Genomic DNA, 26,605 nt, shown 5'->3' on the forward strand with positions numbered 1-26,605 from the left:
GGTTTGGGGAGTACAGCTGCTAAGGGAGGGGAGGAGAACGGGTCTCCCAGAGAGGTGCTCAGAAGACTCGGATTCTGTCTTTCTGCCTCCCTGGTCAAAGCCGGGAAGCTTGCAGCTTGCCCATGAAACATGAACATAGCTCTTTGTACACAAGTGCATGAGAAAGTCCCCTCTTACATGGACACTGAGGAATCAGAGCTCTATTCTTAAATAAAAGAGATTTTTGTTCCTACCCCAAGATAGTCATATTCCAACAGAACGAGTCAAATAGAGTTAGTAATAGCAACTCAGCAGAGGACCGTGGCCTTGGGCCTCTTTAGAAAGGACTAAATATGATGCTATCAAAAAGCCAATGAAGGGCACATGTGAGGAAAATTATACACCCTGCCTAGATGTAAATTCCTCAACTGCTTGGGCTAAGAAGACACCAACATGAGTCCCTCATTCTACACCCTATTGAATTATGCCAAATTTAGACAGCAGTGCTTCATTTAAGTTTCCTTTCTGATACTGGTGGTGATAGTGCCCAGGAGCCTCCTTGATCCCAGAGGTCTTCTCAGAATTGTGTCAACGTGAAGAAGGACCAGTAGCACTGTGTCCTGCAAGAGGTGGCAGTCCCCACACCATCTGGTTTCCCTATTTGTTTGTATGGGATATGTTCCTCCAAAGACATACGCTGCCATCTCTATGGACCAGAGACCTCCTTCAGAACTGGGGGATGCTTTTCACCTTCGGACATAATCAAATGCTCAGTCATTGGACCTCTCTCCTTCTGCAGGTACATAAAATATGCCTTCTGCTCCCACGTCCATATGAAGATCTGACCCTATTTTCCTCCCAGGTATATCAGAAATGGACACTCCACCTTCTACAGTCAGGTAGACAGATGCCCTCTTAAGTAGGGTCTTTTGAAAATAATAACAAAAAAAGATGCCCACCACTCCCTTATCCTTGAAGGCAATCCACAACCAAGATGAACTTGAAAAGCCCATGAAGAAGCAAACAGAAACAGCCCTGGTGACCAAGGAGGCAAAATGCACATCAGCTACTGAAAGGCTGACCAGCAGCCTGTGACATCAACAAGACTCAATACTTTTTCCCAGCTTTCTGATCTACCACCTTCCCCCAGGCCTGCTCCCCATCCACTCCCTCTGAGCATCACTGTCAACCACTCTCTTCTAAGGTGTGAGCTGATAATATATTAACATGCCTTCCCACCGCACCCCTAGTAGAGTTTTATAGGAACTTCTACAAACCGTAAGTCCTCCAAGAACCTAAAGACTTACTTTCCAGAAGCAGAATTCAGAACTCACGAACAACAAACAGGGAGACATTTTGAGCATTCTGAAAAATCAAGCCAAGTTCGGACTTACTTGTTCAGACAAGTACCAAAGCACCAAACTCATTTTTGTGCATTTCCCTTATCAGGCCATTATGCCAGAGCAGGAGAAATTCTACCCCTTTGAATAATCATTTCCACTGCTTCCCAAGCCAGGTTATGCCTTGCCAAGTGTAACCCATATTCAAGAGCCATCTGCTTTAGCAATACAGGAAGCCACCAAAGGGGTATAGTTTAGATAATCTTAAAGCTCTGCCGGCCAAGGCTGCTTCTGGGGAGGGAAGGCACGCTGCTATTTGCCAGCTGCAGTCCCCAAGCTCAGCCCTGCTGAATCCTGTACAATGCACCAAGTAGAACTAGGGCAGAGGCCACTGACTCAGTCAATTACTGACCCTTTCCACATACCCATATTCTAATAGGCAGATGTCAGAGGAGTCCCTAGGGCATGACAGTTCACCCTTTGCATGGTTTGCCTACATCCCCACCTGAAAAAAGAACACATGGAGAGATGTAAAAGCTGAATCCTACCTGGTGCCACCAACACACCATTCTGTGTGCCTGTGCCAGAGGAGACGTGCATTTCATTTAAAGTTGATGAGAAATGTGTACCTGAGCCAACAATATAAACAAAAGTGTTTGAGCTACCATGACATTTGGAGATGAGTATTCTTCCAAGATTTAAAGATGTTCTCTTTTCTGTGTCAAGAATTTGAGCAGTAGCCCCCTCTCCCTGAGCCATTTCCTGCCCCCATGACCACCAGTTTTGTCTGGTTGCTCTCAGTCCCCCACTCTTAAACCCACTGGAGTTGACGGAACTCAGGGATGGTCTCACCAACTGATGACTTTTCTCAGGCTCCATGATATGAGCTCTGTCCACTTCCTGTTGGACATGGACACTTGTCCTCAGGACCCCAGGAATTAAGCATCCTGCTCTATGATCCTGTTCATCCACAATCAGTGCAAGACCTTTTACCACAAGCAACAGAGATTTCTAAATGTAGCCATCTGAGTATGCCTACGGTGTTTTTTTAGCAAGCACCTCCACCAGAAAAATGATTCCAATTAAGCATAATTATTAGGATTCAATAGAGCCATTTTTCTATCTCAGTACCTTTTTTCTATTCCAATCCCCCGCACCACTTTTCTTTTCCCCTCAGTTGGGACTCAGCACAGTAAGTTAAAGGTATACATTGGATACATTGGTTGATCTTTATTATACGTACAATAGCTGTCTTATTAAATTGAAATCAAATGCACATCTAGGGGAAAGTTCATTTTAAGTACCAACTTTCAGAAAAAAATGTTCCGGCATAAACAAAAAGGGAGGCCAATATGTTGCTGAGCAACAGAGGGGATGGGGGCAAGAACTGAACTGAAAAGGGAGGGACTGAAAGAATGGGGTAAGCTCAAGGGTGCTGATCTTGGTAGAAGCTGCTCTGAATTTCTTGAGGCATCTCCCACCCTAGTCCAGGCATTGGGGAAGAGGGCAAATATAATTATAAATTAAATATAACCAGGGATGCTTGGAAAATTGTTACACACACACACACACACACACACACACACACACACACACAAATGTATGCATTTTATCCTGGGGAATGTTTAACAATGTCAATGAACATAAAGCCTTTCCACTATTACGAATGTTAAAGAGGGCGATGGGGGTTGAGTGTATGTGTGTTAAAATGCTGTTACTTAGCTGGTCTCTAGCCTATTGACTCACTTTACTCTTTCCCCCTGCCCCTCCTTTCCTGCCTCCCCTTCCTAGGACAAGACGAGCGCTCTGAGCCTTAGCAATGTGGCTGGCGTGTTCTACATCCTGATTGGAGGGCTTGGACTAGCCATGCTGGTTGCCTTAATCGAGTTTTGCTACAAATCCCGTAGCGAATCCAAGCGGATGAAGGTGGCATCATCTTCCCAGGCCTTTTTCCTAACCTGTTCTGTGATATAGCTGGGTTTCCTGGGAGTTCCTTTACTAGAAAGGGGAGAGAGTAACAGGAGGTTGAGGCCAGCCCAAGGCAGGGGATGACAGACAGCTGTTATGAGAAAGGTGACAGGGAAAGTGGCAGCTGTGAGAAAAGAAGGAAGATGGCATATGCCAGGGTAAACATAAGGCCTGAAAAAAATAAATGCATCAGCCAGAGATGGGGAATGAGATTAAAAGTTGAGGGTTTATGGGGACAGTCAAGACAGTGTGAGGCAAGAGTGATTACTACAGAGGTGGTTTCTCCCTGAGGTTGCATTAACTGAAGTGGAGCTCCCAAGACAGGGGAAGGGCTATCTTCCCTCTGCAGGGTGGATGGTCTTGCCATGCTTGGCGAATTAGGTCTTTTCTTGGCCACCATATGGTAAGATGGACTTTGGCAAAGAGGACAATGCCCAGAGAATGGTAAGCGGATTAAACAGATAACCCCAAATCAAATCAAATACAGTTGAAGGCAACTAATTGGAAAAGGGAAGAATTATGGAAGATATGAGAGCTGTCTATAAAAACATGAAGACATTTCAAGGGGTAAAGAAAAGAATTTAATTCTGTGCAGTCCCAAGGTATACAACAAGAACTAGTGACTAAAAGCTGCGGAGAACAGATATGAACACAGTAAGTGAGATCTACTTTTCTTTCAGAGCTACTCCAAAATGGGATGGACTGTTTCAGTAAGTACCAAGCACCCCATTACTGGAGGTATAGCCATAGAGGCTGAGTAACTCTTGACAAGGATATGGATTCAAGTATCCAAAGGGAGTCTGGATTGAATGACCTCCATGGTCCCTCCCATTTCGTCATTTATTTTCAATAAGAAAATATTTATGGAAGTGTTACTCATGTAAGCAACACCATAAGCAAGAAGACATCATGAGGAGGCAGAGAGGACTAAGGGGCAGTCTGTAACCTTCAGCATTTTTAACAAAGAGTGACACAGAAAAAGTACCCAGGGAACCTAACTATGGTTTAGACAGGAATGCCTCTAGGGATAGAGGAGGGAGAAAACAGAGAAGGCTTCCAGGAAGGAGCAGAAATTAAGAGGAAGGACAAGTGGGATTCGTACCAACAGAAGCGGAAAGAAGCGCAGTCATTCTGAGCAATGTACCCTACGCTGTGACCTTGGCTGGACTAGACTAAGAGTCATTGGTAGGATTTGCTCTCCTAGAATATGCCCTAAGAAGCCCTTTTTTCAACATGCAATCACTCCCAAGCTCAGCATACCCACTGGTGGATCACAACGGTAGCCTCCTGCCAACCTCTCCCTGTCTTAGGCATCAGTTCTACATATACCTCCAGGGTCCCTCTTGGAGAAGACACTGTTGGACATCTGCTTCTCCTGTTTGGAAACTCTGCACTCAGTATTGCACACAGGGAGAGGGAGCTGGGGGAGGAGGGCCTTCTGTCCTGGCATTCAGCAATCCCACGTCATGGTTCTAGCTTCCTTTCCCCTCCCAGGCAATCTGCTCTCCTTACATGTTCCGTACTCCAGCCACCCACCTCATGCTTTCCACCCATGTGTCTTTATGCAGGCCAATCCCTCTTCCTGTCTTCTGTCCCACAGGACCCATTTAAAAGCCAACTTCCTAAGATACAATAACAAGGAATAATTAAGGGAGGGTAGTGTGGTGGTATTTGGTCAGGGGTCCTAGGAACACCTTAGTCCTACCCTTGATCAGCTCACCCAAATCCAGGTCTTCTCAAAAGGGACAAAGCACAGCAAAAGCATGGGCCTCGGATGTAGGCTTCCAAGGAGCTTGGCCTTCCTGATCCTAAATAAAGCTTTCTTTGCCAATACCATCTAAAACATAAGCTGAAAGACTCTCCTGTCTTACCCTCCAAAGTGTGGAAAGGTCCTTCCAGAGGCAGTGAGGAGAACAGGAGAAGAACTAGGTGAACACAACCCCCCAAAACCTTCCCCATGGGATGGTCCTAGGATTGGCCCAGTACACACCACATATTCCCTAAGAATGCAGTGCAGTACAGTGGTCTAAAGCCAGGCTCTGGAGACTGGATGTCTGAGTACAAATCCTGCCTGTGCCACCTGTTAACTGTCATCTTGGACACGTTTCAATAGCTCTGCAATCCTCATTTTCTATAAAATGGGGCTAGTTGTAGTACCTACCTCACAAAATCACATGATAAGAGTGGATATAAAGAGCTTGGGAAGTTGCTTGGGCCATAGGAAGCCCTTGATAAATAATAACAACAATGAGAATTTATAGTAATATTTCATAATATTATGAATGATATGAAATATTATTATTATTGGCCAGCTACAGCCTCCTTAAGACTCCTTTTACAGCCCTCACTTACATGTCCTAGGTTTTTTTAAGCTATATGGATTGTGATTTTCTTAAGGTAAGAAGCTGGGTCTGATTTCTCTTTGGGCATCACACACACATAGGGTAAGTATTAGTAAAATTAATGTGGAATTGTATTTAGAGAAAATCTCTTGGAGGATGATATGTGAGGCATGGGAAGGGGGTGCTGTTTGGTTAAGCAAACACAACCATCAAAACCACCCAGCCTGGAGGCACACACAACATTATCAAAAGTGCTTCTGGTCCCATCTGTTTGTACTCATAAGATCTGATGAGACCAGGCATCCACCAAGCAGGAAACCTGGACTTCCAGCCCTTCCTATGATGACCATGTCCCACTAATCACGCTGATCATAGTCAGTGCCAGGTGGTGGTACCAGGGTGGCTAAAGACTAAGATCCTCTGAAACCTGTACAATGTTGACATTTGCTGCTGAAGTGGCAATGCTCAGGTAAAGACAAGAATCCTTATAAGAGGTCACTGAGTCATGACATAGCTCCTTGGTCCACTCTCACCCTTCCTTTTCCAAAGATATTGACTTTCTCAAGAACCAACATCAAGATCTCTTGGAATCATTAATGCAAGGTCTTTCATCCCACTATTCTATAATAAATTCCATTGGTTGGCATGACTTCTGCCCAACTCCCTAAGTCTCCACATAGAATTTTAATCTTCCATCTGCAGAAAAGATGCTTCTCTGGTCTTTATTAATCAACCCAGCCCCTAATTTTCAAAGGTCCATCAACTCTTCTCTTATCCAAAGGAGATAAGTACAACACATTTTGCTTGCCTCTCAGACTTTCCAGCTTTGCAGTTTTCTTTATTATTCTGTACTTTGCTGTCTCCAAAGGCAGACTAGCTCTTTTCAGAAGTACAGTCTCCAGCCTCACACAGAGGACCACAATGACAGTGTCCAGGGCCTTTAGCAATAAACTTCCCTCTTGTTTCTTTCTTTTGTCATAATATGTGGCCAATTCATAAAGCCTTGAGCCCCTAAACCTAGTTCATGATCGGCCTCCTATTTTCCAACAGTGTTTAACCAGCCCTTTCCCCACGTGGGAAAGAGGAAGAGAGGAACAGTGGCTAGAAAAGGGAAAGAGGGGAAGGAAGGAGAGAGAAGGAAGGGAGGAAAAAAGGAAAGACATCTTTTAGTGACGTCCATGTTCAGAGCGCTTTATGTATATTAACCCTGTAATGTGCTGTGCTTGCAAGTCTGCAGATAAATCAAGAGGGGTTGGGAGAGGCTAAGTAGTTTTTCTAAAAAGGTCACAGAAGCTAGGAGCTGGAGGAACAGGAATTAGACCTCCAATATGGCCTCTGCAAAGCCTGGGTTCCTGGTACCACTTCTCATAAATTACTCTCTCCTCTCCAACCACGTGGCCACAGGTAATTTTTATCACCTACTATGTCCCCTCAAAACCCCACCCACAATACACAAACAAATAAGATGTAGCCCTTATCCTTAGGTTTTTTTGACCTAGTTGTTGAGGTCATCCATGGTATGTAACCCTTTGCATCTGCATTGTTGAGACCCTTTCTCCTTAGATGTCACATGAGCAGGACACAAAACAAGTGTCACCCTGCAGGCATCCTTCCACAAAGACAAACTGGAGCTCCACGGCCTGCTAGGCATTGCTCAGCACTGGGGATACAGTCAGGAACAAAGCAGACGCAGCTTCTGTTCTCAGGAAGCTGAGAATTTAATGGGAAGACAGAAAATAAACAAATAGGTATATGCTCAATGAAGAAAAATGCCCAATGCTGTCAAGTCCTGACTGGGGAGTGGGGTCTGGGGCAGGACAGAGAGGCCTCCCTGAGAAAGTGATGTTTAACAGACTTGAAACAGGAAAAGATTAACCAAGGGGAGACCGTTGCTACCAAAGGATATACAAGTATCACAGACCCAAAGACCAGAACTTTTGCCCAGTAGGCCAGGAAGACTGAGGGAAACGGAGAGGATGTGAAAGCTAGGGACTCAGAAAAGGACTTCAGGCAACCACAACATTTGAGTATAACTGAAACTGTCATACAGTAGCAAAAATATAAAAGCCAAGAAATATTCCATATTGAACAGTTCCAGATCCCCTGTCCCTCCTCCCTGCCTGAGAAAACAGACTGGATCCTGAGCCCTCAGCTGAGATTAAGGACAACCAGGTTCTTTGTTATCCACCACCTCACTCCTAAAGGAAAATAATCCCGCCACTCGCAGCCCTAGGAGAGCTGCTGATTTTTCCTAATTGTAGCGGTGGTGCTAATACAGGGTGTGTTTAAACCACAGCCCTTGAGGCTTTGCACATTTCACTGGAATTAACGAGCAGCTGAGAGATGTGGCAATGCAGGGGGTGCATCCTCCCCAGCAAGGCAGTCACTCTGCTCTTAGCATGTGTGCGAGGATGAGGTCATCACTGAGGCCTGAGCTTTTATTAGGCTGTTCTATGACATGCAGAGGCTGGCCAAACTTCTATTAGAAAAGCAAGTGGCTGAGAAGTTAGGATGTAATCACTGTTAGAAAAATGAGTCTCTGAAGCATCATCCTGGGGGACTCTGAGGTGACACTTTTCACTCACCCTTTTCTCTCTGAGTGTCAGTTTCAAGAACAGCTTATAAGGATGAACTTTAAGAATGGCTGGTTATGTCAAGGATGGACAAGGGAGAACCACAGTTCCCACAGCAAGGGGAGGAATGACATCAGCTTAAACAGTCTGGCTGCAGGAGGTAGGAGGAACCACAGTCAGAAGGTCATCTACTTTGGCACTAGGTCTCAGATAACTAAAACTTTAAGCAAGTCAATGATAAGTCCTCACTTTCTCTATAAAGTTAAATAAACTAGATCAGTCTGTTTCCACCTTGCTTGCATATTAGAATCACCTGGGGAGTTTTAAAAACACACACCACGCCTATGAAGTCAACATCCCCAAGGTAGGTCTCGACCATCAGTGTTTTTCCCCCAAAACCCCCTAGATGATGTCAATGTGACACCAAGTTTGAGAATTAGTGAAATGGTCATTTTCTGTATTGTTTCTCATTCCGAAGTTTTGATTCTATTCATCTTTTCTCCTGAGATCCCTGAGATTAGAAAGAAAGCCAGTAAGCGGGTAATACCCACCCTCAGTAGGAGAATGGAATCATTGACCCCTGGTAATCCCCTAGCCTATATGAAAACCAATTCTGAGTGACGTCAGCTTGGAAGTTTTTTAGCTACGTGCCTGGCTGAGTTATCTCAGACTTTGATAGGCATCAGTATTTATTATGGCATCTGTCTTTTCCTTTAAGATAAATGTGTCAAGTACCAACAACTTTCATGGAATATTATGGAAATATGTAAGATGTTTTGAGAAACAAGCCCAGGGTGATCTATGTGAACTTTAAACTTTTTTTTTTTTCTAAATAAAGGAATGTGGAAGACAAAAATCATAGAAGATAGACATTCCAAAGCTAATCCGTAGAAGGTTCCACACTTCCCACAGACACAAATATAAATTTATTTTTCTTTCAACATTTTGTAAGTGAGAATAAGTTACCATTAATTCCCCATGCTTTCTCTTCACATTTCCCCCGTCGAGCGTCAGACTGGTGTTTATTTGGCCTTGACTTAGAAGGATGCAGTCCAGGTCACACTTCCTCTTCAGTGTAGGACAACCAGGCAGAATGTAAATAAATCACGTCCAGGGGTTTGATGAGACAGGACCAGTGTGGGTGGTGCATTATATGGGACAAACCTGTCTGAATCATGGATTTTTTTTTTAAGAAAGAATATTTTAAAACATTGTCAGAATTGCCAGTGATAAGAGGATCCTCCCAGCAGAACATAGCAGAAAGAATAACAACTGGGTCAAAACTGCCCTGTTTATGTCTGCCCAGCCACAGTAGGCTGACTGACTTCTCTGATCTCTAGAATCATGGCAATATGTAAAGGAAGAAGCCAAAAACTGTTGGAGAATGAGTCTACGTGGGTGTCTTTTCTTAGACAAATTCAAGGATAATCACTGAGCATCTAACTACATGCTGGACTCTCTGGGAGGTGGCTAAGGATTGAGAAGACATGGCCCTTGCCCTCCTCCAGAGAGTCAACTCTCTTAAGGAGTACAGAGGTTACAGACCTGAAGCAGAATCATTGCAAATGAATGTATAATGTGTGCATACTGGGCGGGGGTGAGGGGGCAGCACTTGGTGGTACAGTCTCAGACAACTTCAAGAAGGCAAGAACAAAATGAACCTTGAATGAAGGGTTGGTCTTGGAGAAAGAAACCTCTCAACTCATAGACCATTCTCCTTCGCGTTGATTCCCATGAAGAAACTAAGCCCCACCTCAAAAATTCCATGGGAATCTTTTAATGGGAAGTTGGAAGTGATAAGAAGAGGATTCATACCATGAAGTTTATTTCTTCCGAGGAACTCGGAACAGAACAGTTCCTCTCATCTAATAGGATATATTCTAATTACAGATGGTGGTCTTGAACATTCTGGCTAACTCATCTGATCCTGGAGTGATCTCTGGAGTTCTTTTCACACCTAGAATTCCAGCGTTCTAAAAATGACAGCTTGGTAGCACTGATCTTACATGTCAGCCTAGAAGTACAGGTTGTATGCACTGACAGGATGCAGCTGACACACAGATCATGATCTTTGGAATGCATTCTCATTTTCTTTAGCACATGCTTCTTTCCAATTACTCTTTGCCTATTATATTACTGAAACAAGTCCTATGTCCAATTAACACACGCTGCTAGAAGTAGGATAGTATTTTTCCAGAAATAAATCAGAGGTAGTTTTAAATTTTCACCCAACGATGATACCCCCTCAATTTTTCTTAACATGTCAAATCATTTTTCACACAGTATAGCCCTGTTCTTGCTACTAAGAGTTGGTAGGTACATAGATAATTACATTTTGACAAACACAGAGATTTTAAAAGTCTAGAGAGGTAAGGAAACATGTACAAGGTCACAGGACTAGTTGATGTCAGAACCAGAACTAAAACCCAAGTTTCCTCAACCCCATTTCCAGAGCTTTTCTACTTGGTTGTGTTGCTGCGTTTATTATCATCAATACAACTGTGGGACTATTCTACCTTTAGAAATCACAGAACATAAGAACCAGAAAGGATCTTAGAGATCCCCCAGTCCAGCACACCTCATTAAATCAAGAGAACATGAGGTCCAGAGAGGGAATCACACTTGTCCGGAGCCACGCAACAGTTTTGTGGGTTTGTGGGAAGTCAACAGTTGCATTATAGATTAGAGAAAAAGTTGGATGGGGAGGAAAGTTGGGGTGACAATGTTAAGTCCAGTGTTGACTCATTCTCCTTGCCAGTCATTGCCAAGGACCCGGGGAAGAGCCCCCGGTCCTCCTGAAAAGGGTTTCTGTTTGATCCCACAGCAATCCATCAACGAAGCCATACGGACATCGACGCTCCCCCGAAACAGCGGGGCAGGAGCCAGCGGCGGTGGGAGTGGAGAGAACGGCCGGGTGGTCAGCCATGACTTCCCCAAGTCCATGCAATCGATTCCCTGCATGAGCCACAGTTCAGGGATGCCCTTGGGAGCCACAGGATTGTAACCGGAGCAGACGGAGACCCCGTGGGGAGTATGCGCATGCTCCCCCAGTTCCATCCCAAACCCTTCAGTGCCAAAAACAACAAAATGAAACGCAGCCGCCACCAACCACCATGACCACAGGAGAATAATTCAACAGATTTTCCTGAAGAATTGAGAAACCATTTTGCGCCCCCTTTTCTTTTTTTGATGTTCTTTCACCTTTTTTTCATTTGCTAAGTGAGGATGACAAATAAACTGTACTGCAATAAGGGGAGAATAACCCTGTCAAATACAGCCTGTGTCTCTTAACACCGAGTCACTGGAACACTAATGAGGAAACTGCTGTTTTCTTTTAATTTGGTTGTTAATGTGTCTTAGTGTGTGCAATATTTTTTTCTTACTAATATCCATGGTTTGCAGGTTCTGTTAGTCCCCTTCCTTCTCCATACTTCTTATTCCCAACTCCCTCCCCATCCCTCTTCAGTTTTCAGATTGGAGATTCAAGATTTGTTCCACCTGACAAGCAAGCAAAAGGGGAAAAGCAATCTTCAAATTAATTCGTCATGGGAGCTCTCCAAATTCCCCTCCATGCCTTGGCCCCGAGCCAAGATGGAGACCGACGTTGCTGGAGGAACTGGCTGCCTTCCACAGACAGGGCACTGCCTAAGCGCAGACTTAGTCCTTGTGAGAACATGTGTGAAGCAACTCAGACCGAGGGTGGTAGAGAGGATAAAGGCAGGGGTGCAGACCAAGAAAGACCCATGACGTTACTGCTGGAGGCTCAGATCCATCTTCCTTTAATGTGTAACAGCCGTCTCCTAGACCTTCGGTGGAACAATCTGCTCCTTCACAGTCAACCTGAGCCCTGAGAAGTGTGTCCTTCTGCAAAGCTCAAGCTCAAAGGCACTCTGGTGGCTGAAGGACAACTAGCCTCCTGAACCAAGCAGAGCCGTGGGAATAGCTGACAGCCAGGGAGAAAACCACTCCTGATTCTCACTTTTTATTTGCTTGACATCTGGGCAGGAACCCCATTGTAGAGTAGACTCTCTGTCTCTTTGGAGCCTCTGAGGTGGGGGGAAACGTTATGCAAGCTAAAAGCAAAAGAAAGCTGATGGAAGAATTCTGGAAGAGGAAGCTTCACTGAAGCCCACAAGCAAAAGAACCTTCCATGGTGTGTCCTGTCCTAGGACTGAGAGACAAAGTATGACATTTAAGGTTTTACTGACGTGGAGAACTTGAGTTTTTATGTCCACATAAAAGTGTTGTTTTAGCATGTGGTCAGATAATGTTCTGTCATCTTTACAAAGTAAAATGCCCAAGGCTGAATGATTTGAAGGAGAACAGGGAGATGGATTAAGTTGACAATGACACTGGGGGACCTTAAAATCCCTGACCCCAACTTCTGATCCGAGGAGGCTGACCTTCCCCCTGGCTGAGACAGAATGAGGATGCTGTATTTCAGTGACCAGAATCAGTATGCCTATGATTTATGACTACAAAGCTGAACTAAAATATGATTGGAGAAGAGACAGGGTTCCTAGAGAGAAGCCCAGGCTGACTACAACTTTGCCTGGGGGTTAGTGGTGGGGGGCGTGTTGGGAGGTCCTGGCATATGGCTTTCTTGGAGATCCCAACTCTCATTCTTGGTGCAATTGGCTTCCAGCTCTCCAGCAGCCACTCTCCTAGGTGCATGATTCAGTGCGTGCCATGTGTCATCAGCTTTTATTGATAACCAGATTCTGGCTTGTTCCATTGCCCCCTACTTCTATCCAGTCTTCTCTGCTAGAGGTTATCATTAGCCACTGACAAACTAAAGGTTTTAGAGCCTCCCTACAAGTAAGTGCAGCATGACTGGCTTCATCTATGGATTCTCTCAGTGAACACCCACCATCTCTATGTCTCTTCCATCCTCCTTTCATCAGCCATAGCAGAGAGCCATCCCCGAATCAATCTCTCCACCCTCTCAGCACAAGCATTGTTGTTCAGTCTCTCACGTGTCAATGTGGGCATGGTACGTGAAGCGGGACCCTCAAGATGGATTTTCTCTTTTCGCTACTGCCAGCTGATGCCCTCCCCTCCCCTTGCCCTCACCCCATATTTTTCTCAACCCTTAGCCTACCACTGCAGAATCTGGTATGACCCACCATTAGGGAGTCTGCATTTCGGAGGAGTTGGAAATAACCCTCGACCATCAACACATTTCAAAGACCTTTTGCCTGTGGCTTGGTAAGATGCCTGTCCAGCTACTGAGCTCACCAGTAACATGAGCTGATAGGGAGAGACCACCTCTGCTGGAAGACAGGGTCTATGCCATGTGGGGGTCCAAGACTCCAGAAGAAGATGTTTTTCACCAATGGAGGGGTGATGGGGAAAACAAAAGTAAGAAAAAAGTTAACTTGTATTATGTATTTTTACTACACTTTTCTTAAAAATAGAGCAATGGGAAAACTGAAACAGATTGACATTTTTCTCAACAGGAATCCATACTTAACAGTTCTGGCTTTCATTAAATTTTGCTCTTTGGTACTTGAGCCTTTTATTTAACATCTATATTTGTTTTAACTCTCTTGGCACATGTGTGAAAGGATTTTTGCTTGATCAAACACTAAATATTTTTTTGGTTCCTGTTTTTCTTTCAAATAGCCAGGGTTTTTTTTTTTCTTTTGGTATTTGCATAAAATGAAAATATCACCAAGAATTAAATCACTGTGGATCCATTATCTACTTTTCATATTTTTCCATTCCATTTCTTTGCCATTTCTGAAGCCAGAGCTCTAAACGATGTTATTTCCTTATTGCTAAGCCTAAGTTCAGTACGTTTTTTTAATGATGACCACTACCCTTGAATCACAAAGAGCTCTCAAACAAGTCATTTCAGCCAAACTAGATCACTGGGTTATTTATCCAAATAAGATAACAACAACAACAAAAAGACAGAAGGGTACTGGTTTTCAAGGGCCACAGTTCCAAATGCATAAGGAGCAGGGTTATACTGGCAGTGGTTACAGTACCTTTGGGAACTGGATGGCTCACAGGGAATGTCTTCCAGACATCCCCAAGTTGGAGTCTGGGTGTATCTGTGATGTGCAAAGTCACAAGCAAAACAAATCTAGACCAGGCTTATAAATAGATCTTCTTAGTCCTCAGACCACATGACCACCCCCTACCCCTTATCTGAAAGTTTTTCTTCCACTCAAGAAAGATGGGCTTTCTGTAAAGGATCTGACATTTGTTGACACTTAAATACTGATGATTAAGACAAGTGTCTTCTTTCCCAAGGAACTATGCATAACAGCAGGAGTCAGAGGTCTGAAATAACAGTGGCATCGCAGGCAACAACTACCATGGTTTCAGAGAGCTGGGGGAAGGGAAAGAAGCCAATAGACTTCATGATGCAGACCCACCTGCAATCACCTCCAGCATCTAGGGTGACTCTGAATGAAGAAGCCCTTAGCACCAACCAGCTGCCACATGGACAAAACTGATCTATCAAATAGCTAGGATAATGATCATGATGTCTGTAAGGGCACAGACTATCATGCAATGAACACTTATTATGTTAAGTACACTTCATATCTTCTATACCATGACAATGGCCCTCTAAGATAGGACCTTACAGATGAGAAATCTCAGACTTAAAGAGTTATCATAACCTCCTCACAGTCCTGTAAGTGACAGAGCTGAGATTTAAACTGCGTCTGCCTGGAATCCAAAGGCTTTACGTTGCCCATCTCTCTGCAAACCAGGTAATGATAACGTGGTGGCCAGAAAAATCACAGGCAAAGAGTTCTCCACCATCCTGTAATATCAAAGTAACCAAAAACGGAATGGTTCAAGCTATACCTACCACATCTTTGGGAAAGCCAGCCTATCTTCTTCTAGGGCATGAGATATCACCAATCCAGATAGGATTAACCCAAAAGGAGAAGGGGAGGAAGAGTCTCTTTTCCCCCATTAAAATAGATCCAGGCTAGGGAGCAGCAAGCAGGTTGGAAAGGGGACTGAAAAGCGGGTCCCCTGCAGAATAGTTGGTTCATCCTGGAGAAGGATCCTCACAGCTGGATCCTGGGGATATGGTGCCAGCTTTCTGTGTGGACGAGACCAGAATCAGTTCTGGGAGTTAGAGGGCAATAGACTTAGGCTCAGCTAAAGAAAAGAGTTCCTAATGGTCAAAGTAGCCCCATGGTAGTATTAGACTGCCCCTGTCAATGAGATGTCGCAGGTATGAAAGTTGAAAAGTACATCCTCTAATTTTCCTTGCTTTATCTTGCATCTTTTACAGCCCTGTTCAGGTTATCTGCTAAGTAACACTCTGATTTATACCCAGAGAGGATCAGCAAGGCCCTACACAAATAGGCATGAATATCACTGAAATAACGTCAAAAAATCAGTGTATCCTAATTAAGAGATGAGATGGCGAGTTCCTTTCTTCCCAAACACTACTGTTCTCTCTAGGAAAAAATGTCTATGGAGGTCCATTCCTATCCCAATCTACAGATAAGAAAACTGAGGTTCATGAATAAGAAGCTACTTCCTCCTCTCCTATCAGATGACTAGAATAGCATTTTCTCCTCTGGGACCATGGAAATTTTACTGCCATCTGGCAACCTGGATGCTGGTGTGAATCCGGCCACTGACAAGCAACCCTAACCCAGTGCTTTGCAAATTTCAAAGAACTTTTGTTTCTTGACGTTTCCAGATCCTACCACGAGTGTAGAAGCAACATGCTAGAGGAGAAAGTCCAGTTTACGAGATCAGGATTCACAATACCTGGCTCTATTCTTCCTACCTTTACAAACTTGGACAAGAAAATTAACTACCTGAAACTCCTTTTCCTATCAAAGAAATGGGACATTTGATGTCAAAATAGGCAGTGACTCTTGACTCTACCAGCACACTGGAATCACCTAGGGAACTTTAAATCAAATCACCAATGCCCAAGATGCATCTCCAGGCACAGATTGCCTGAGTGCAGGCATGGTTATAGTTTTGTTTTGAACGCTCATATGATTATAATGTGCAGCCAAGGTTGACAACCACTATACCTGGGACAACCTGGGGATAAAGAAAATGCTCATGAAAACTGAAAATTTCAAAGCATTATATTAGGGTTATCTGTCAGTTGCCAGACTCACACCAGAACCCTGGTTACCTGATGGAAGTCAACTCTCCACGGCCCCAACAGGAGAAAATACCTTTATATTCGTCTGATACAAGAGGAGAGGATACAGTCCTCACCTGGGGCTCTAAATGCTCCCTTATCCTTTAAGTATGTTTGTAATAACAACCTGCTGGGGGAAGAGAGAGACAGCAGGACGTTAGAGATAAGATAAAATCATCTGAGCATCATCCACAGGAAAGGAGGGGGAGGGAAACTCTTCCCAATGAGTCAGCCTACAACCCAGCCAGTTATTTTCCAAACTGGAAAACTACTTGGCTGTTTCCACTACCGACACCAGATCCCACCACCTGCACTTCTAACACAGTCCACCGGGAAGGCGTTGCCTATCAGCCTTATCTTCCATAGGACTCTGAGTCCAACACCTCTAACTTCTCCTCAGGACTATGCTGGCCATTTTTGCAGCCCTATACACAAGGGAAGAGGGAACCAGTGCTTGCTTAGCACTCACTGCATACCAGGTATGATTCTAGAGCTTCACAAGCATCTCATTTAGTCCTCAAAACAATTCTGTGAGGCGGGAATTTATCACCCCTCTTTGCCCTGGGAGGACATGGAAGCTCAGAGTGGTTCAGGTCATGCAGTCAACTCATGACTTGACCTAGATTCTAACCCGGTTTGTCTCTCTCCAAAGTCACTACCTTTTCACTTTACTTGACCATCTTCTAAGGAGATTTCACCATGCTAATGCAAAGCACTCATCTAAGACTGAAAAGATATGAAGTCTCTTGCCTGCAGGACTGCCTATCTGTGATACAACCCTGGGCAACTCATTTCCCTAATTGGGGTCTTAGTGACCTCTTTTGTGAAATGAGAGAAGGGAGCGTCAATCTAACCGATCCCTAAAGTCCCTGGTTGTAGACTTATGTCAGTGGTTCTCAACCAGAGGGGATTTTTCACCCCCTGGGACACTTGGCAATATCTGGAGATATTCTTTGTTGCCATAACTAGGGATAGAGGGTAATATTGGAATTTAGTGGGTAGAGGCCCAGGGATGCTGCTAAACATCCTACAACACATGGGGCAGCCTCCCACGACAAAAAATTATCCAGCCCAAAATGTCAACAGCCCTGAGGTTGAGAAACCCTGTCTTATGTAATTACAGCATCTCAATAGCCTGTTGAGAGGCAGATGATGGCAGGATAAGGCTGAATAGGAAAAGGGCAAGGATTCTAAGTCAGGTGAACCATCAGAGAAGATGAACAGTTACATGAATTTAGACAAGGAAGAAGCCGATTTCAGGGAGGTAGGCCAGAAGAGTTTGGCCCGCAGACAGGGCAAGAGAAGCCAAGGCTGGGGATTCCATCAGGCAGCCAGACAGAGTTAACACCTGTGACTCAGGAGACAGCAGGGGGCTCTGCCGGCAGTTAGTCTACACTCCGCCCAGTCTCTTTTTGCAAGTGACTCTGCAGCCAGAACCAGCTGAGAGACCTGCAGGTGGGCCTCTCCATTCCCCAAAAGACTCAATAAGCGTTACTTTTAATTCCAGAATATACACCCTTCCTTGTAACAAACATAGGCAATGGGCACTCACAGGAGGATGTCATGAGGAGTACGGAGGCAAAGAAGAGATAGTCCTAACCTCAGAGACTTGATAGGAAGGAAAAATAAGATGCGTAAGTACAATTAAGTAGAACACAAGGAAAAAAAGGCAAAGTGCCTGGGTCCAGCCTTTCATAAGCCACTCATCACCTTGTATCCAGCCTCCCAAAAGGGAACTCTGACATCTACCTCTTCCCATTTAGATTTTGCATTCATGAGACCAGGGACCCTCTCTGCTTCAGCACAATGCCTGGCACATGATAGAGCCTTCACCAATCTTTGTTGAATGACCTGATGAATGAAAGAGGTAGAGCTGAAATGCGCTCCGGTGTCCAGAGGAGGCAGAGATCACTTCTGCCTGGGGAAACAAGCGAAGGAGGCCATGATGTTCCTGAGTTGCCATTAGGGTGTGTAGGCGTTACGCAGCCAGAGAGAAAAGAGAAGACATTCAGAGAAGAGGAAACAGCATAAGCCAGGGCATGAAGGCAGGAAAAGGCAGGGCCTGCTTGGGAAAGGACAAGTTCCTTGTGCAGCGGGTACCACATGGCCAGGGCGAGCAGTCAAAGAGAAGGCTGGACTGGACACAGGGAGCTGTTGCTTTAATTCACTGTGAAATAGGGAAGTGCAGTTTTTTGGGCTGAGAAAGAAATTCATTTCGGTGTCAGGTATTGAGTTTAGCAAGCAGCATATATTTTCGGCATCTACTACCTGCCCACGCCGGGGTAGGCACTTTACCCCACTGCTCCCACTTAATCCACATGGCAGAAGGTCCATGAGGCAGAATTACCATCCCTACTTGATACCTGAGCCAAGCAGGGCCCAGAGATAAAAGGAGAACATTGGCCACCTAGAATTCCTCTAATTCCTACAACACAGGAACAGATCACTGGGAGATCCTAGGAAGCCATCTCTCCTTATGACAGATTCCAATCAAAAATCCCCAAGGGACACTACCAGAAAAGGACAGACCCACCACCCATGGATGGCACTGGCTTGACTATGCCAGCTGTCACCAGAGAAGGAGCCAGTGACTTCTAGGGCACCGAGAGGTATCATATCACCAAGACACTAAGGATTCTGGGTTCAGTCTATACTCAGTAAAAGGGGGCCGTGATGGATTCATAAATCAAGCCACAAACACAAGATGAGGAAGTGCAGCTGCTTGGCAGCATTTTCACCATTCCTGCTGTAGCAAAGCATTCTCCCCAGTTCCTGAAGGACTGTAGGGGTTTTGGCCCAGGGAAATTTTCACAATAGTATCTCACATGTATCACGTGGCAGGGGACCCTTGGATGTGTGTGTGTTTGGACTATTGTCACAGTAAGGCTGTTGTTACCAACAAAGAAAACAGGATACAAAATCAATCTGTAAACTCCAAGATACAGAAACCATGTGGTACCACAATTAGTGGTGATTTATTGAACATCTTCTCTGGGCTGGGCATTTTACGTACATTGTCTGAGTTCATGCTCACATTTCCTTGGGGAGAGAGACTTGGATTTCCACAGGAGGAATGTTTCACATAAATGACTGAGACTCAGAACAGTTCGTAAGAGTTGGTAGGGACCTTAGAAATCATTTAATCATTATTTTACCCAAATACATTTTATGAATAAGTAAACTTGAGTTCCGAGAGAGTAAGTGACTTGCCCAGGGTCACATAAATTCCTGATTAAAGCAAGCTAGCCCTCCTGATTCAAAGCCCAGGGTACTTTACATGCAGCAAAGAGAGCTTCTTACATGCAAACAACCCTGAAACTCAATGTCTAGCTTTTTTCCCAGCCCTGTAGGTCTAGATAGATGTACCTGGATAAACTGGACCATGATCTGGGGAAGGTAGGGGTTTGGGGAGGGTTTTGGTTTTGGTTTTGGTTTGAGGCAGCTGAAAACTCTAGTCAAGACCAGTCTCAAATCAAAGTAAAATATGCAAATGCCTAGCTGGTGGCACTTGAGGACTGTGATAAAATTTTCCCCCAATCAAAAACATTTCCTTGGTGTTTACTTTGTTCCCCAAATTCCTTATCCAGGATGAAGCCCTTTATTCCACAAAGTTAAGTTTCCTTGTAAGTGCTCTTGGGAGGCAGAAATATCCAGCAAAGTCAAACCTGTTATAAGGTGTTTTCTTGATAGCAGCTTTTGGTAGGAATACTAGAGGCACTCGAAGGACAGGAGAGGCACAGGGAGGTAAGCAAAGAATTCAGAATGAAAAATTAAAGTTGACTGAAAGCCAGTGTCGTATTTTTACATTTAGGAAGCCCTCGTTTTAATATACTTATCTAAAAAGTAGTCATGAAGCAACAGGAAAAACTGGTTATTCAGCAGAAAGGCCTGAGGTTAGATGTACATTTGAAGTAGGAAATGAAGCAGTTATCTAAACAGTTCCAAGAAGAAAAAATGATTTTAAAAAACTTTATCTAGATTTTTAAACAAATAAAACAGTATTATCCTTTTCTTCATCTTACCTTCAAACTATGATCAGAAAAAAACAAATCATTTTGGTTTTTCTTTCAAAAAACATGGACTGTGACCTAGAGGTCCTGTCTTCACACAAAAACCCACTTAGGAATTTTTTTAAAAAAAAGAAACTGTTAATTTAATCTGATTGAGTAATCTGTCCAATGAACTGCTTAGAAACCATTTAGTGATGATGTAAAAACTAACTTCTCAGCTATTGGAAATCCATTAGAAAGAAAACAGTGCCATACTGGGAGTAAACATCTGTGGGTTTTGGCCACCTGGGGAACCACTCCTGTTACCCTATAATCCTGTGGTCCTGATTGTGTTGCTAATCATAGTATCCTGCCTTCCCCATATCCCTGGCCCAGGCAGTTATAGTTCCTTTTTGTCCTGACCATAACGATTGGGCTAGACATGATCTTGTGACCCAAGTCTGGAAAATTAGAATCCTTCCCTGGGACATTTTTAATCTGGAGTTCGAATGAGAAGGGGGCCTTACACTTTGAGTCCAAGCTAAAATTATCCAAGGGCTATCTTCTGAATCACAGAAAGTCAGACTCCTGTGTAGGAGAAGAGGAAAAAGCCAGCTCACCCAAGCCAAGATGCAGGCTGGAAGGAAAGAGTCCTGACATCATTTGAGCCCCTGGCCCCCAATGTTCCAGAGGCTACCCCTTCTCCAGGCTCAGTGATGGGAACTAACCTATGTTCTCTTCTGCCTGGGCTATTTTGACTTATAGTTCCATCTCCAACAACAAAAGGAATTCTGATTCATCGGTGACCAGCTAGGAACCATAAAATAACTAATTAAGAAAAAGAAAATCAGTAACTGAGCTCTAACCAATTGTTTCTACAGTAGCAATTGGTTTGACTGAATTCAGATTTTTCCTGTCCAAATCCATCTGCAGGTACTGAGGCACCCATGTCACAGCCTGACTTCAGTCAGCCTCCATTTTCTTCCCTGCTGTCAGGGGAAAGAAGGCTTTCCTGCTCATCTGTCTTCTACTGTGACTATTAACTCACAAATGAGGGAAAGTCTTCTGAAAAAGACATGGTGTTAAGGTAGCAGTAAGTGAGGCCTCGAATGGGTTCCTTTCTGTCCATAAAATTCTGTTTTCTTCAACCTTTGGGAAAAAGCATATTAGCAGAGAGTCTCTCTCTACTTTCTTTCCTCTACTCCTTTGTCTTTGTCTCTACCTCTCTCCCTTCGAATCATTTCAGGGAGAAAAGGAGAGCTCTTCTTGTTCACATTTATTTCTGTTCTGCAGGGGAGACTGGATAGCTACTGTTCGCTATAACTTTGCTTAAATGTTTTGACGGAAAGAAACACACCACATGCATAAATTTCATGAGGAGTTGAGGGAGACTGCATAGACAAATGAGAATAAAGAGAAAAGTGATACTTTGTACTGATGCACAGGCCAGCAAGGCCAGGCAGGAGCTGAGTGCTTCTGGAAGTCCCTGAAAAGTCTCATTCCATCCTGTTGGCTCATTCACACATGATTCCATTCACTCTAATTTTTTTTTTCCCCTTAAAGTGATGGTTGTTCTGGAATAATCATCTTTCACATTGCCACAGAATTCTGCAGCCACCAAGTCTTTCATAACCATGGTCTATCTTGATCAAGAGCAATGTCCTAAATAGTGTACAGAATAGAGATGAGTATTTTCATTTTATAAATAAAACCCGAGGCTTAGGAAGGTCAAGAGACTTGCCCAAATTCACATGAGCAAAACTGGGTAAACAGGATCTGGCATATGACCTCCTGATTCACAGTCTCTGCACTCCATCACGTGATGACCCCAGACAGCTGCTAGTGATGGGATACCCCTTAGGTGGAGGGAAAAAGCAGAAGTGTGCATGAACTAACTTGAGGATGTGCTTGGCCCAGGGCTGGCCCTACAAACAAGGGAGAAAAGAGGAGAAAACTGATATGTTTTACAGGAAGAGCCAAGCAAAAGGGTGGTCTGATAGACATTTTTGTTGCCATTATTAGAAATTTAAGGGGTTGGCAAAAATTCTGCTCCACAGAGTGCCTTAAGGGGAATCCTCCGGAGGGTTGCAATGAATGCCTTCTAAGGAATTAACCATGAGCTGCCTGAATTCCTCTGTGGGACAAGCAGAGACAGTGCTGCCATTTTTCCCAATAGCATGGCCTCTGTCCTCCAGAGAGTGATGAAAAATATTTAAAGAGTATCAGTCAGAAGAGTGTCAGGTTGTTCGGCTTCTCAGTCTGGTACAGATAACTTTCTGTGAGCCAGTCCCTCCCTGACAGCATCACATCTACTCTCTTCTAATGCCCAGAGAAATGGTCTGAGAGGCAGGCATCATCTATGTTTTCACTCATCCAGCATCTAGAGAACTTCCAGCTGATGGAACCAGGTTTGCATATTTCAGACTTGTCTGACTCCAAACTTCCCTTTATCCCAGTCTGGCAGAAAAATAAGTGCTGAATCTTCATTGAAAACCAAGAATCAGGACCTTGTAAACTGGCTCATGGTTCCTTCTTTGGAGATGTGGATTTACAGTGAAAAATCTGTAATTTCTCATGCACTCTTTTCTCCCATAACCACTAGAGAAAGGGTTTTCTGCAAGGCTATGCATATGGCCTCATTCTAGCTTCAGAATAAGCCTGTGGGGGGCACAGGGCAGGTGCTCATATCCCCATTTTACAGAAGAGGAAACAAAGGCTCAGAGGGATTGAATGGGTTGCCCAAGGCCAAACCATGACTTTTAACTACAGCTGCAGAAGCCTTCCCATTCCGTGGCCTCACCAAGCCGAGAACTGTATGGTGCCCAATGAATTAATGAGTTAACGGTGGACGACAATTCAAACCTGCATCTCAGAGGGATTGTGCTTCCAGATTCTCAACATGCAACTCCACGCGTCTCCTTGCTACGGGAAACCAAGTCTCACTGAATGGTCAAATCTGCAGAAGGAATCTCTTCCTCCTACAGACCCCCAAGGCAGGTGTCAGCAGTGCCATTTCCTCCTGACTTGGTGTTCTCCACCGCCCCAGAGCACCAGCAGCCCACCTGCAGGTGTGACTCCATCTGCTCTTTCCTTACCTGTCTTACCTCTTGCTCCTTTCCACTGGCTGGCATGCTGCCAGAGCCCACCCTCCCCTGCGCCCCCTGCCCCGGCATCGGTACCCTGAGCCATCTCTGCCCGCCCATCTCCCAGGCCAGCACAGCAAGACCGATGGTGGCAAGAAGTGTATGTGGAATTTAAGTCAGAAGGCTGCAAGCAGACCAGACTGGCTGCCCCAGCCCCACCGGAATGACAGTCCTGCTGTGCTAGTCTTCTCACAAAGGTGCAGCCGCGCCTGTGCCAGGGAGGGAAAGGTGAAGAGAGATGGCAGATGTCTGGGACTCATAGGATTATCATTTTCTACCTGTTGAGTTAATCACATGCAATTTCCCAGAATCCCAGACTCTCCCAAATAAGACAGCCAGAGAGCTGGGCAAACGGTTACTATCTAACACATGACTCCTGCTTGCATACTTCCAGGAACGTGGAAACTCACCACCTCCTCCAAGTTGCTGTATCTACACTCTGCCTGCTCTCATTGGAAAAATGCAATATATGACCTAGAGACATGTCCCTAGGCTCTGGTTCTTGGTTTGCCCTCCCAAGTGTCCCTCCTCTTCCCAGAGATCAGAAGGCAATTCTCACCTCCTCCTCCTATCCTGTACCCCTCAAGGTAAACATGGCCATGGTCTCAATAACACATCATGTGATATGGTTTCCTTACTCTCCAGGGTCATGTCAAGGTTACACATGTGTATGTATAGACGTATACACAAGCATTTTGTAAACTGCAATGTGGTACACCAACTGTAAGGGAGTGTTACTATTACTACTGTTACTATTACTTCCACGGTTTGTGTTTCTCCTCAGCATTCTAGTGATGTTCCAGCTCGTCACTTTATCCCTAAAATGTAGCCCAAGACAGCTCACTGTCACCAACTCCCTCAGCCTCAAGATGAGAAGGAAGATAGTAGCTCATCTTTCATGAGTTCAATGTTAAATAAACATTTTACATCATTAGCCACTTAATCCTCACAAGAGTCTGTGCTGTAAAGAGGCTGTAAGCATACTATTACAGATGAGGAAACTGAGGCCAAGAGAATATAAGTAATTTGCCCAAGATTGAAAATTATAAAGGACAGAGTTAAAATTAGGGTTCAAGTCTGTGGGACCCCAGAGCCTAATCATCTAACCATGATGCTTCAGGGTTTCAGAAGTTATCCGACATCAAAAGTCACAGTTCTGTTCTGTTCATTCATCAGGAACTGAGGACTTTGAGAAAGGGTTCCTGTCCCCAAGTAGGAAGTGTTCTGGGAAACAGGGCGGGAGGGAAGCAGGTGGTCGAGGGGTACCCCAGTCACTGTCATCCTCGGTGCCTGGAGTTCAGTCTGGACATGGAGTGCTGAGGACACCCCAAATCTGCAAGCAGCCCAGATGTGTTTTGGTGGGACTAGGAATTGGTCATCAGTGAAAGTATAAAGGATTGGCTTCCACTCTGTGGAGACCCAGATCTCCTCTAAGGCCCCTGTGGGAGCTCATTCTGAGGAGGAGGAGCCCACAAAATCTCAGAATCACAGAGCACATGCTCTAGGCGGGGTCTTCACGTTTGGGGATAGGCTGAAGAGTAGGACAGCGTGCTCTCCAAGAGTGGGGAACACGGCATCTTGTGTTCAGATCCTGACAGTCAGATAACATCAGGCAGTTAGTTCAGTCAGTTAACCTGTCCGAGCTCTGTGCGCTCATCTCTAAACCGGGGACAACAATGCCTTCCACAAAGGCTGGACTACATGACCTCAAGCATGTTAAGCACCCCACACAAGGCTGGGCACGTCTAGACCTGATAAACAATAAATGTGAGTTAGGATGACCAAAGAGAAGGTGTTAAGCATCTTCAGGGCAGCTTTTGGTTCTCTAAATGCCATTTGCACTTTTAATTAGAGACAGAAGATTTTTCAAATCTTGCTTTTCCTTAATTGGCTCTCGTGCAAATCAAATCAAATCAAATCAAATCAAATCAAAATAAATCACACACAAAGACAAAAATACCTCTTAGCTCTTATCTCATCTGAATCTCTGTTCCCCCAATAAGGAACAGCCCTATGGAAGAAACAAGACGTGCCCAGTTGTCACAGAGCTAGTTGGTGGAGGGGGAGCAGAACTCTATAACACTCCCTGACATCTGTTTCCAAGCCCTGAGATCCTTAATGGGAATTAGGAGAGGAAAGGGGGGTGGGAAATCTGCCACCCTGTGACAATCGAGGCCATCTGAGCCAATGACACGGGCTGCCTCCGCATCTGACAGAGAGCCCCACAGAGGCCACCAGGTATACAGACACTGCTGTTCAGGATGTTAAAGCTGTTCTCTCTCCTTCGAGGCCACTCAGACTGGCATTTTAAAAATGAGCATCAAATCCCCAAATGGTGCAAATTATCTGTGCTTAGAATCAAAACCTAAAATGAGTAAGTTTGTAGTAAAGCCAGAAGGAAAATCAAGATTTCCTGAATATTTCAATCAAGACATTTACCAACCTAGATGGCTACTGTGTTTTGATTTTTTAAAAGACTTTATATTTAGAGCAGTTTTTAATTCATAGCAAAACTGAGAGGAAGGTGCAGAGGTTCCATTATGCCCCTTGCCCTCACACATTCATAGCCCCCCCATTATCAACAACCCCTACACGAGTGGTACATTTGCTATAATCAATGAACCTACAATGACACATCACCATCACGCCAAGCCCATATGGTGCACTCTTGGTGTTGTACAGTCTATGGGTCTGGACAAATGTATAATGACACATATCCACCACTGTACAATCATACAGAACAGTCTCACCACTCTAAAACTCCTCTGTGTTCTGCCTATTCATTCCTCCCTCCTCCCCTACCGCTAGCAACCAATGATTTTTTTTTTTTTTACTGTCCCCACAGTTTTACTTTTTCCAGAATGTCACACAGTTGTAATCATACAATGGGTAGCCCTTTCAGATTTTCTTTGGCTGTTCTGGTTTTTCTTGCTGTATAACAAACTGCACCAAAATTGAGTGACTTAAAACAATCAGATTCTGTGGGTCAGGAATTTGAACAGGATACGGCTCTTCTCTGGTCCATGATGTCTGGGGCATCTGGTGGGAAGACTCAGGCTAAGCATGGCTCACAGCCCAGGATCTGGAACCATCTGGAGGTCCCTTTATCCTCACATCTGGCACCTGAA

General features: G+C 44.5%; 1 protein-coding gene across 4 annotated transcripts in view; it reads left to right on the forward strand.

Annotated features, from left to right (window-relative positions):
- The window catches only part of GRIA1 (glutamate ionotropic receptor AMPA type subunit 1), a 289,206-nt gene extending 275,496 nt beyond the window's left edge, over positions 1-13,710 (forward strand). For 3 of the 4 annotated variants that reach the window (XM_006194867.3, XM_006194866.3, XM_032477160.1), the window contains 2 exons: positions 3,111-3,245; positions 11,006-13,710. In XM_006194867.3, coding sequence (XP_006194929.1) covers positions 3,111-3,245; positions 11,006-11,206 — 336 coding nt within the window. In that variant the 3' untranslated portion in view covers positions 11,207-13,710. Of the gene's footprint in view, positions 1-3,110; positions 3,246-11,005 lie in introns of those variants that run through there. The other variant, XR_004318833.1, reaches the window with a different exon arrangement.
- Positions 13,711-26,605: the final 12,895 nt, after the last annotated feature.

Source organism: Camelus ferus, chromosome 3, assembly GCF_009834535.1.
Source record: "Camelus ferus isolate YT-003-E chromosome 3, BCGSAC_Cfer_1.0, whole genome shotgun sequence".
Taxonomy (NCBI): domain Eukaryota; kingdom Metazoa; phylum Chordata; class Mammalia; order Artiodactyla; family Camelidae; genus Camelus; species Camelus ferus.